The 12,369-nt window shown below is 32.1% G+C and overlaps 1 protein-coding gene across 3 annotated transcripts in view; it reads right to left on the reverse strand.

Moving 5' to 3' along the window:
- Positions 1-3,180: 3,180 nt before the first annotated feature.
- LOC122861176 (probable serine/threonine-protein kinase nek3) overlaps positions 3,181-12,369 on the reverse strand; it is a 35,389-nt gene continuing 26,200 nt past the window's right edge. For 2 of the 3 annotated variants that reach the window (XM_044165388.1, XM_044165387.1), the window contains 2 exons: positions 6,937-7,089; positions 3,270-5,690 (listed from right to left, as the gene is read on the reverse strand). In XM_044165388.1, coding sequence (XP_044021323.1) covers positions 4,596-5,690; positions 6,937-7,089 — 1,248 coding nt within the window. In that variant the 3' untranslated portion in view covers positions 3,270-4,595. Of the gene's footprint in view, positions 5,691-6,936; positions 7,090-12,369 lie in introns of all 3 variants that reach the window. The other variant, XM_044165386.1, reaches the window with a different exon arrangement.

Genomic DNA, 12,369 nt, shown 5'->3' on the forward strand with positions numbered 1-12,369 from the left:
TTTTCTTTATCACCCTTACGTTCAACCCTCTACTCATCATTCGTACTCAAACTTTCATCCCCTGCATAAATGCGACGAAACTCTTACACCCCTCATAAAATAGTCTTTATGTCTTATTCCAATTCCACATCTCCTTGGTAAAAATCAAAGAAAATTAAAGGGAAGATATACAACACAATCAAAAAATAACAATAAATGATAAATACATTATTATTATTATTATTTAATTATATAGATTATATTTTATTATCCGAAAAAAAATGTATGACGATGCTTTTATAAAGTTATATCATATACAGATATTTTTAGAAACATAAGTACAATAAATATTTATAAATATGTATATAATATTTATTTTTTATTAAAATATATTGCTTTGTAATTTTCTACTTTAATTTTCTGCAATTTTTACAATGAACGAATATATGTATAACTATTTCTGTTATCTACTTATCTTTTCAAATTTCATATCTTACAAAAAATAAAAAAAAAGCGAATTTTAAAATCTTACTAATAGCCGTCAAAATGTACATAACTCTAATACAAACATGAAAAAAAATTAAATACAAACGACGAAAGAAGCTGACTCAACACCCACTATGTGTACAATCTTTATTTTATAAATAATTTATTTAGAGAGATTTCGTGCCAAAGGGCGATAGAGAAAAGGTGCAAAGCAACATACAGAGAGCCAAAATGAAAAGCGTGAGTTGGTTTGTATGGTAGATGAATAGAAGGATGGAAGAGAGGTTGTAGAAAATTTTGAAATGGGAAATACATAGAGGAGTTGGAAAAGGCACAACTATAGTGAGGAAAATCCAAGGGATGGGACGTAAGGTAAAAGGAGGTTGACGTGTGGGTAACGTGAGGATGGGCAGATAGGGAGAAAAGCTCGTACAGAAGTGAGGTATACTATAGTAGACGAGGGAATGAAACGAAGCTTTAGTAGGAATGAGAGAAAACGTAAAATGGAAAGGGTGGAGAAATTGAGGGAATGAGAAAAGAGAGAGGTAAAATATAAAGTTATATAGTTTGTGCTATGGAGAAAGACCGACACCTCGGCGCCAAACTCACCCTCCTGAGACTCTACAGACTCACCTCCATTGCTGGTTTCAAAGCCCTCTTCTTCCTCTCATTTCTCTTTTCTCCTAGTCACTCTCCCGTAAACCACCCCAACTCTAAAGCTCCCGTTTCGCAAACCCAGCCACCCTACGTTACCCATTCCAATTTTATTTCAGTTTCTGTACCATCATTCCACATTTCTCCCTTTATCCTACATTCCCCCCCTTGTCCCTTTCCTCATCTCGTATACTCAATCCTGCTTTCACCTACCCTACCTCTTTTACTTTACCACCCAAAAACCACCCTTTCCAACAACTCCTACATACCAAGACCCTCGAGCTATCTCCAAAATCATCTCTCACACTCTATGTGCCTTTGGGCTAGAGCCTGGGTTTCTCTCTACAGTACTCTACTCTTATACTTTACTATACTCTCTGCTTTTACTATTCCCTCTTTTGGATGGGTTTTTTGGACCGACATTTTAGACGAGGGTAGAAAAGAAAGTACTCTCTGGCCTTTATCCCTTTTATTCTAGAATATATACTAACCATACTGATGATAAGAGATATAAAATATAAAAAAAAAGAAATATCAACACAGAATTTTATTTGATGTGAATACAGTACTCGCTGAGAAGCAACAAACTTGACAGGTCAAATCAAGAAAAAATAATCTGCAACTTTTTTTTTTTTTTTTTTCATCAATTCTAAATGTTTTGTTTTGACTTTTTCATAATGATTTTCATTTTTTTACATTATTTTTATATTATAGTAATTGTCAGTTCAAAATTCAATTATTAACTTTGATTATTGAATATATAAATGAATTATTATATTCATAAAAAATATTAGTGATTATATCTATTTTTTGGTTTTATAATAAAAATTTTTATTGGTGTTAAATAGGATAATGTCATAGCGGTGGGAGGAAAAATAAGTTTCTTGGATGCAGGAATGAGCTTGGGAGCGAGTGAGTGGGCTGCGTGCAGATTTCAGAGTTTCAGGCTGGGCTGACAGAAAAGTGGAATCAAGCATTCAATGGCGCTTTCCAGCGTTTCCATTTGAAATTCATGACACTGACAAAATTTTGACTCGTTCAAAATAAACATATTTGGAATATAGCAGGCTCAGTTAAATTTAGTTGCAATTTTTAATTTTCCACTTTTGTTCACATTAAATTTTAATGCCAGTGTTTGCTGTGAACTATACAATGACAATAAAATTTGATTTTGACCAACGCAGTGCGGTATGGACATTGGATTTGGCATTTTCACACTTCATTAATTTGATAATATACCAGCATACGGTGCATACGAACACTACGTACTGTGTCGAGAATAAAAGTTTAAACAGCAACAGTTACTGGACATGGTTTGAGTGTGAACATCGAAATAAACCAATAAATGTATCAAAAGTGATACAAAGTATGGATACCAGTGTGGAAAGTCTGTGACCGTTGGCACAACGACGATCTCTTGGATATGCTGCTATAGACGCCGCAAAATATCTAAGAAAAACTGGCCAAAAATCAATATCAACAATAGCGGTGCTTCAAGCCCTGGCATGGTCCTGATGGAAATTGGATTGGGGTGGGGCCGAGGTTTTGTGCGATTTGGTGAGGTGGAAATGAAAAGGGGTTGAAATGTGGGGTGGCTTTATTGGAACCAAGGGGATGAGAATGAGTTTTCCTAAGGGCCGAGGGAAAAGTAGAAAAAAAGTAAAATAAAAGAAAAAAAATGCCAAATATAAAAATAAAAAGAAAGACAAGCAAAGAAGGTGGATTGTGGGGGATGAGAACTGGCTTGATTTTGTGGATGGTGAAAGACGTTGACGGTAGTTGAGAAAAGGGCGTAAAGGAAAAGAGGGTGGAATAGAAGACAAAAAGTAGACAAGCACTAAGGAAGCCCGGCGGGTAGAGGATTTTGCTGATGGAAGGAGGATGACACACCCCGTTGACAACGGACAGATGGGCATGCTGAAGGGTTCCCTTGCTGATTCACTCTGCTTCTCTCCTTCATCAATCTCCAAAGACATGAAAATTCAAGGTATAATACAAAATTGGTTCATAAGAAAATATTAAAAAAACAAACATCAATAGCGAGTTATTTTATTCTTAATTGTAATTATTATTTCTTCAATTTTCAATAAGTATATATGTTTTATTGACACAAATAATTTTCAATTTATAATAAATTTTTGAGAGCCATTTTTAATATCGATATTTAAAAAAAAATTTATTCATTATACATCTTTGAAAGAGGTTTATTTTAAAAACAAGCGTCATTCGCATCAACAAGTACCACACGGTTGAATGTTAAGTGTACTTTGTATTATTTGTTTTAAAGTTTTCTGGTTATTTACAAGTCATGAAAATTTACGAGTCAGATTAATTAAGACATAGATGATTTAGCTGAGAAAACAAAAAAACACCCACCACTAAAAAATCCTCAAAGTAATATAAAACAGTTATTTTTATTTTTTTTTTTTATTTCGCAGTAGATTGATACAATTAACACGTTTAATTAACTTTGTATATTTTATTTTTCATTTTATCATTTCGATTTTTCTTTTGACCAAATTTTCAAATCTAGTAGATGAATAATTTAAATACTATAATTATAGATAATGCACTATTAACAATGATAATTTTTAAATAGATATTATATTACAACAATTATTATTTACAAAAAAAAAAAGTTTAAATAAATTTTATTATTAATATTCTTTTTTGTATATTTTATTAAAAATTTGTATTTACGAGACGTCTATATTTCACATCAAATATCGAACTTCTAGTTTTAAAAGAACTTCGGTGCAAGCACAGCTTACAGACTAATTTGCTTTATATGATACAATATCTATATATATATAATATATAATCGAATTTAACTACGTTTGCAGTCAGTTTTCATACGGATAGCTGCCTTGAATAATTATACATAAAATTACGTTCGTTCTACTAAGAATCAGACACTAGATAAATGTATAACGTAAATATGAAAAAGACGTCGAGTAAGTGAAAGACGAACTTGATTATTTGCACTTAGTTTATACTGGCGTTTTAAGTTTAAAATATATATGTTTGTATTTTAAATTCATAATCTACTATAATGATGACATTTTCATTTTTATTTTTTATACAAAAATAATTAAATATTCTTTTTATATAACTAAATGTTATCCAATTTTTTTTAATTATACTTGACACAAGAAACTAAAAATTTAAATAATATTCAGTCGTAACTCATATTCATTTTAAAATTAAATAAATACATGCTATTGTTTTACATATTTTGAAAGATAATACATATAAATAATTATCAGGCTATCATTATCATTATTTTACATAGGAATTGTATTAAATATCTATATTTTTTCATTATTTCCCAAATTGGAGATATTTTATTGACAAAAAGAATTAACTAATGAATCAATATTTCATTGTAGACTAGCTTTGTTATATACTTTTCTTGAAATAAAACTTTACAATTATTTCAAACAATATAAATAAAAGTATGTTTTGTTGATTTAACTTCACGATTGGTGATGTGCAATAGCCGTGGGCATTGACATATTTGAGCTAATAAATAAACTTGGGAATACGTCTGCAGTAGTTGGTAGGATCAAAGGCAACGGAAGTACAGAAGGTCTGAGTCTCTCAGTAAGAGCAAGCATGACTTGGCAATGCAATTGCTGAATAGTAGCAAGTAAATTGAGATTGGTATCGATTAAGCCAGCAGCGGGTGAGAATCGTTCCCTTTCCATCTCATTGTCGGTGATTGGCATTGGTAGTGGTAGTGATAGTGATTGTGCCAGTTGTCCTGATGGTAGTGGTGGTGGTAATGAATATCGTCTTGATTCTTCTTCAAGTGCAAGAGCAGCTGCAGCTTTTTCTTGTTCTTCACGTGCAATTCTTTGCTGATGTTTCAGGTACGTTGTAGTAATGGAAAGACTATAGTCGACTGGTGTTTCTTTTGGATTAAGACCTGGACTCCATGGACGTGTTAAAGGTGTTGTTAGTGGTGGTGATGGAGTTCTACCTTCTGGTAACATTCTACGTCTTTTTGATGATGCTGAACTTTTTGAACTTGCACGATCAGATTCTGGTGTCTTTCTTGAATCACTAATATTATTATCTTGTATTGTAGTTGTACTTGTAAAAGTTGTTGGTGTTTCTTTTTTTAATAAATTAGTTATACTCAATGGATTGTATTTTGGCTCATTAACTTTCTTAACTTCTTTATCTTTTTCAGTATCTTTACGTTCTATTTCTCTTTCAACTTTATTAACTACTGAAATTGGTACAGTGGCCCTCTGATGCCTTGGATGTCGGTAGTTAAATAAACTTTTGCTCTCTGGTGGATTACTAGCTTCACGAGGCCTTAGACTACTTAATATTGGTCCAGCAGATAGTGCGGTTGCTGGAGTTGGACTCAAAGAAGCAGTAGCAATACGTGGTGTCATTACTTGACTTGGTGATGGTATTGGTGGTGTGGGTACACTTGCCACTGATTGCGACTGACTGTGATTAGTTGGACTTGGTGTCCTTGGTCGTCTTTGACATTCTGTACAACCCAGCAAAAATCGAGTAACCGCTTCACGGGGCAGGAATGCATAGGTCTCTGTTATCTGAAAAGCAATTAAGAAGGCAATTGATTACTATTCTGTTTAATTACTATTTGACATCAATCATGACAGAATGAAATTATAGTTGAATATCTTATTCTTTTTTTTTTTTAAATAATTTATCAAAACATTATATTATTTGGCACAAAAGCAAAATCGTATATACATATATATCTACAACCTTAGAATGTAGATATGTATAGTATACACAAAGAAAAGGGTGGTAGGAGATTTAAAGCAACAAAGAACTTGAGTGAAACCAGTTGGAAACTTTGATGTCTTCTCAAGAAGGTAAGCATTTTGCCAGCGGGCATGTTCTCTACCTCTTAATAGGAATCGTTTTCCGCTGAGAAGGAAAGAAGATAGTGGCGTAACTCAATCAAGGATGAGAGAATCTGAGAGATGAGAAAAATAAAAGTTGCTATATTTGTATAATACAGTATCAACATACAGCAAATAATAACTGAGTCGATACATTTCTTTGGCCTTATGTGGTTAGGGTTTTCACTAAAATACATTATTATTTATAAAAAAGTTGAATTTTTTTTTTTTTTCTAAACATGCTATTCAGTAAACAATATGTCGAAGCTTTTTGAGTCATAAAATTTATAGTTATTCCGTTTCGTTAACGCATCATTATCAATCATTCAAAAAGAAAACCCTAAAAAAATATAAACATTGTCAAATACAAGGAATCATATCCAATAAGAATTTATTATACACTGAAGATATTTATTCCTGTATATCATTTATACAGATGTATTCAAGTATATATAGATGTATATATGGAAGTTGTGTATAAGCAGGCAATGCAACAAGTGTCCTGAGGTTTTGAATCACAAGCAGATCGTAAACTCTATATACATATACAATACTTGGCGTAGGAGAAAGGCAACAAGAGAAGGCTGGTGGAGAATATGCTTGAAAGTGACAATGAATGGCTACTTGATGGATGGAGAAAGACAGAATAAAAAAATAATGTTTAAAATTGGTGAATGTATGATGACAATCGGCATATTTTGTATGGTCTTCAATAGAATTTTAAGATAATAGCCGATAATGAATGAAATATATATACAAAAGCATTTGTTTGTCCGTATATATTTAAAATGAATTGTTTGAATTCATTAGAACTCTAAACAGTGTCAGAGGGTCTCATTTAACAAGTATTTGACCTTCAATTATATCCCATTCTAGTCATATAATTTTAAATTGTAAATTATTGTCCAATATGGCTTTGAAAACTTACCGTTCTGTAAGTTCGCTTTTGACCAGCATGTTTTCCAGGTCTTCCTTCAAGATCAACATGTACAGCATGAATTATATCAAAAAAGTTTTCCACGATAGCAACTTTTTTGTAAACTCGACCGGGTTGAGTTGCTCCTTCAATTGCACTCAAAGCCTGTAATCATAAAATTAAAATATGTGTTAAAGATTTTGAAAAATTGATTTCTGATTAACAGCGCCACCATACGAAGGGCTGAAAAACTGTATATTGAAGGGTGGTATATGAGTATTTCCATGTACCATGAAAACATAAGAGATATTACCGACACAAGGCACTGGCTGATTTTATTACCAACCTTACATAACAGAATTGTGCTGGTAATCCAGTGTCGATAAAGCAGAAGATTACCGAGGATCCTTTAGAGCAAAATTTAAACACCTAGATGGAAGTTCATTTCATCAATGAAACAACAGATTTATATTTTCAATTTGGAGAAATATTTTGAATGCGTTAAGAATACTGTCGAATACTATCATGAATTTTGTTTGAATAAAATGATATTTCTAAGGAATATTTATTATTCAAAGAACAAAAAAATTAATTGTGTACCTTTGAACAATGTTTGATAAAAAACAATAAAAATATGTCGTTTGAAAAATAATAAGACAGAGAAAATTTCTCTCAGTGTAGTGATTGAGCTTAGAAGAATCAGTACAAGTATTGGTCACTTAACTGTATTATGTATACAGTTTCTGATGTTGATTGACCGCCTGTCTAAAGCATACTCAACCCGTTCACTTGTGAGCTTTGTGATTCAAGAAATTGTATACGCATGCGTGACATTATTGTATTTCCTAAACACCTGTTGAAGGTTGAAGTTAAAACTCGCGTAAAAGGATAAAGGAATTGATAAGGGGTGGGTGAACGGGTGAGCTTACGAATCACGATTAAAGGGGTTGTGGTTTGACCATGTAACAATCCCGATATTTAGGGTGACTTCGTCTCGGACTCTATACAGCTAACACACTACATTCAACTATTGAACTTGAAAGGACTAACAAATGAAACAGCTCAATGCTATATTGTACCCTGAGTTTCTATTCAAATGACTTTGTTATTCACTCTATTCATGTTCAAATATAAAAAACAAAACAAAATTCAATAAATTAAAAACGTTTTAATACTTTTTTAAAGATTACGAACTCTCCTTTTTTTTTTCTATTTTTGATCATTGATTCAACTGATTACAAATAAAATTCATATTGGTATTTATAAGAAAAACAAAAACACATGAATAAATCATGTTACAATCCATAATGAGTAAGCCATAATTATTACTGTTTTCAAAATAAAATGATTTTATGCTTGAAACGATATCAGTGATTCCAAGTGCATATATAAAATCGAACTAAATGTAATTATATCCATGCCAACTGATTACAATATAGCAAAGCAAAACTAGCATAGTAACATATCTATAACTGTCAGTATATGTATAGTAGTAATAAAGACAGAGTCCTATCGGACCTAAACCAGGTACTAGTTAACGTTATATATCCACAGTGCAAATTTATCAGACATAAAATATATGTATATGCATTGGGTACATTATACATACAGTTGAGGCATGGTGAACAGGATATACCGTGGCAATCGAGAAGCGAGCCAAGGGAATGATAACCTAAACCGACATGCACACGAGTCAGGGAATATGGAGCCATATACGGTAATATGAGCTTGGTACATATGCCGATACACAGTGGGATCGTTATAAAGGTTATAATGGGTATGAGGGTGACTGTGTATACATCACGTATTTACAGCTGAATGCATATGAAGGTCTACTGTATATATGTTTGGAATTTTGTCGCCTATTATTACCAGTTTTCTTGCGTGTTACGCAAAGTATATATACGTAATAGACTACTTTGCTTACGTCTAACCTTGTACAATTTATTTATTTTTTTTTAATTTTTATTTTCATTTACAATTACTTTGATAATAATAATGTTTTTTTTATTTATAACATGAAAAAAATTATGTTGTTTTATCAGAAAAGAATATCAATACCATTATATGAGTTTTTTTTTTTCATTTTATATTTTTATAGTAACAACTTTGTGAGCCTGGATTACTCGTGGTCATATCTGATATATAAAAATGGGTTTTGTCCGACCGCTAGTACCAATTCAAACGATGCAGTTTTTATCAAACAAAGCGAACGAAAAATGACCAATACCAAAACAAAGAAACACGAGTATTATATGAATAATATTTTTTTTTTTCAATTTTTTTGGCAAATAAAAAGAATGATATAACTGATGCAAAAGAAAAAAAAATATTGTAATGTAGTGAGTCATTAACGTACAAAGCCATTAATTCAAATGATATATATTGTTTTCAAACAAAATTATTGATGAGTAAAGAAATATTTTTTAACAGTAAAAAAAATATACAACAACTATCCAATCATGTAAAAGTTTTGTTAATCTATTTAAAAAAAATTTTTTTTAAAATATTTTATTATCGCAAATGAGTGTAGGGTAGTTAGTCAAGAAAAAACGGAAATTATCCAGTTATTTCGTGTCGACGGAAAGGCCAAATCGAGTATCGACCTCCGCTTAGTTGAGTTTCATGGTAGTCTGGTCTGTCTCTGTATAGCATGTATATGTCGGATAGACAAACATATATGTATTTATTCTTTTATTTTCTTGTTACTAACTGTGAAGCTTGAAACGATATCGTTGTGTTGTCAATAGATAGTTCTGGGTTTGTATAATCAAGCTACAAGCCCCGTGAAGAGTAGTCGTGTGCTGTGACCAAAATGAACGATGCCCGATAAGCCATGACTGTGCACAAGGGTTCAAGGACTTTCTACAAATATATGGAACAGCTTTACTGCCATTGCTATATTTATATACTCTCTTTCTCGTTTACTCACTCCACAATACTCTCTCGTTTATCTATTGCTTGTGTCCAGTGGGAATCATCCGACTAGCCCACAACGAGCCAAACATTTTCACGGAAGCCGTTTAGTTATTCGGTGCGCTCTTGAGATTCCAAACGAAAACCCCTCGAGAACTGTCCGGAAATCCGAGTAAAGACGGAAAACGAAATCAAATAGAATGAAGGAAACGAGAAAAAAGTTTTTTTTCTAATTTTTCTAATCGAAAAAAAAATCGACAAGACTATATGCTATATCTAAATTACATTTTATCATTGATAAAAAGATAATACAAATACCCATAATATTTATTCTGGTGAAAATAAACTTCATGAAATTATCAATTTAAAATATTTTTAAAGTCGAAGCTTTTGATTCTATACAAATCGAAAATTTAAATCAAATGTGTAGTGTTTTTGATCGTACTATAAAACCAAATAATTCACGATTATTAAACAAAACAAAATTGATCAACTGAAAACCGTCAATTTTATAAAAAAAAAAAAAAATTTTTTTTTATATAAACAAAACGATATGAAAATAGGACTAACAAAAAATGCAAAAAGCTCATAGTCGTTTGAAACGAAAAAAAAAACCCACCTGACATTTACCCTGGTGCGCACGAAGTTTGTAATTTATACGAAACTCGTGTGCTTTATAGAAAACGAAAACGAAAATGGAAAAAAAAAAAAAAATACACGCAAAAAAAAATAAAAATGTGCAAACACAATGGTTTGAGTAGAGTAGTCCCTCTGTCGTTTGCGCTCATGCAATGTACAGTATGGCCTAGGATATACAGGCACATGAAATGGTTAAAATAAAAATTGCAGAAAAAGCACGTAGTATGCCCGTGCATGGTGTTAGCATGAACGAGAATCGTTCATGTTGACCCACCACCTTCTTTTTTACTCCCTCACTTCTCTTGTTTCCATCCTAGTTGGCCAAACCTACGCTGTTTGCCCAGTCGCTCAACCGAAAAGGGCTTGTCCCGCTTGACGATATAAATTCATTTCATTCGCAAAAGCCCTCTCTGATATTTTTTCATCCTAAGCCCCCTTTTACTTTCGTGCCTGGTGTATGCTCGTTTATTTCTACCACCCTGATTCCCGCTAGGTATATATATGCAATACGAAGCATGTTTATGTTCTATACCATATCGACTCATCCTTTTTTTTTTTTTTTACTTCTTTTCGAATGGCAACGAATTCCCACGATTTCCGATTAGTTTTGTCTGAACATTTTTTTATTTTTTTATTTTTTTTCAACAAAGGAACACCTACTTGAACCACTTAAAGCTAGTCAATATATCAAAATCATTATAAAATAGATGAAATTTATTACTCATTTCCTAACCAATGATATTTAGATGTAAAAAAAATACTTGTCATTCAGATAATCAGACATATCATAATCGTAAGTTAAAAATAAATAAGAGATAAAGATGAAATAAAAAAAAAAAATAACCTGTCAGCACATTTTATTGGAATGCTTCTAGGAAGCAAATACCTCGGTTTCCTTTGCTACATCTTTTGACCTCCCGGAATTTATCCAAGGCTAGTTTATGTGAAATAAAAAAAAGTTTGCAATGGATACAAGAACCATCAACGTTTCATAAAAAATAAAAAAAAAAGATCACAACAAAAAACGCAAAGAATTCTTATTGAGTGTCGCAACATTAAGAACTTTTTCATTCTTTTAGTAATGAAGTAATGAGTCAAACCACTTCAAAGCATCTCATTTTATCGGTGAAAAAAGAAGAAAAAAGAAAAAAAAAATACTCATTTCACAAAGAGGCAGTGACGAATTTCAACTCTAGAAAGGTTAAATAACCTTTCTAGAAAGTTTTAACAGTCAAAAAGTAAAATAAAAATAAAAGTATCATGTTTTAAATCGATAAAAAAAAATACTCTGTAGTTTTATTTAGAAAAGTGTGAAATTAGCGTAGCCGTTACAGTTCAGAGTAGCTATAACATTGTATGAACAAAAAAAGAAAAAAAAAATAGCGTGAGTGTGTGTATTGTGTGTGTAAGAGAATGAGGGAGATGAAAAATACAAAAGAAGAAAGGTTGATTGGGTTAGTTTTGGTTTTGGCGTGGACGTAAACGCGGCAAGGTTTTATATACAGTAAGCGACCCGGGCCACCCAGTAGCCATTTAGATAAACGACCGGGACGCCGTTGAGTGGATTGAGTAGAAAGGGAAATAAGTACATACAGATATATAAAATTGTGTAAGAGTGGTTAGCTTGAAAAGACCTAAAAGTCTTAGTGTGGTATATTTCCAATACCACACCAAGAAGGCAAAGAATAAATGAGAGAGAGGAATCGAGAAATGGAAAGCGTTAAAGGAGGGTTTAAGATACGACAGTCGTTTATATATAGTTATACTTGCAATGCTTTTATTAAACCAGGCAAACGGGACTGAGAGTATAAAGACAGAAATCTTTTGGCCGTCAAGATAAAAAAGTCTTTGGCCGTTGGTGACAGAACAAAGAGCTCTCAACAGATCAGT

This window comes from Aphidius gifuensis, linkage group LG1, assembly GCF_014905175.1.
Source record: "Aphidius gifuensis isolate YNYX2018 linkage group LG1, ASM1490517v1, whole genome shotgun sequence".
In the NCBI taxonomy this organism is placed as follows: Eukaryota; Metazoa; Arthropoda; class Insecta; order Hymenoptera; family Braconidae; genus Aphidius; species Aphidius gifuensis.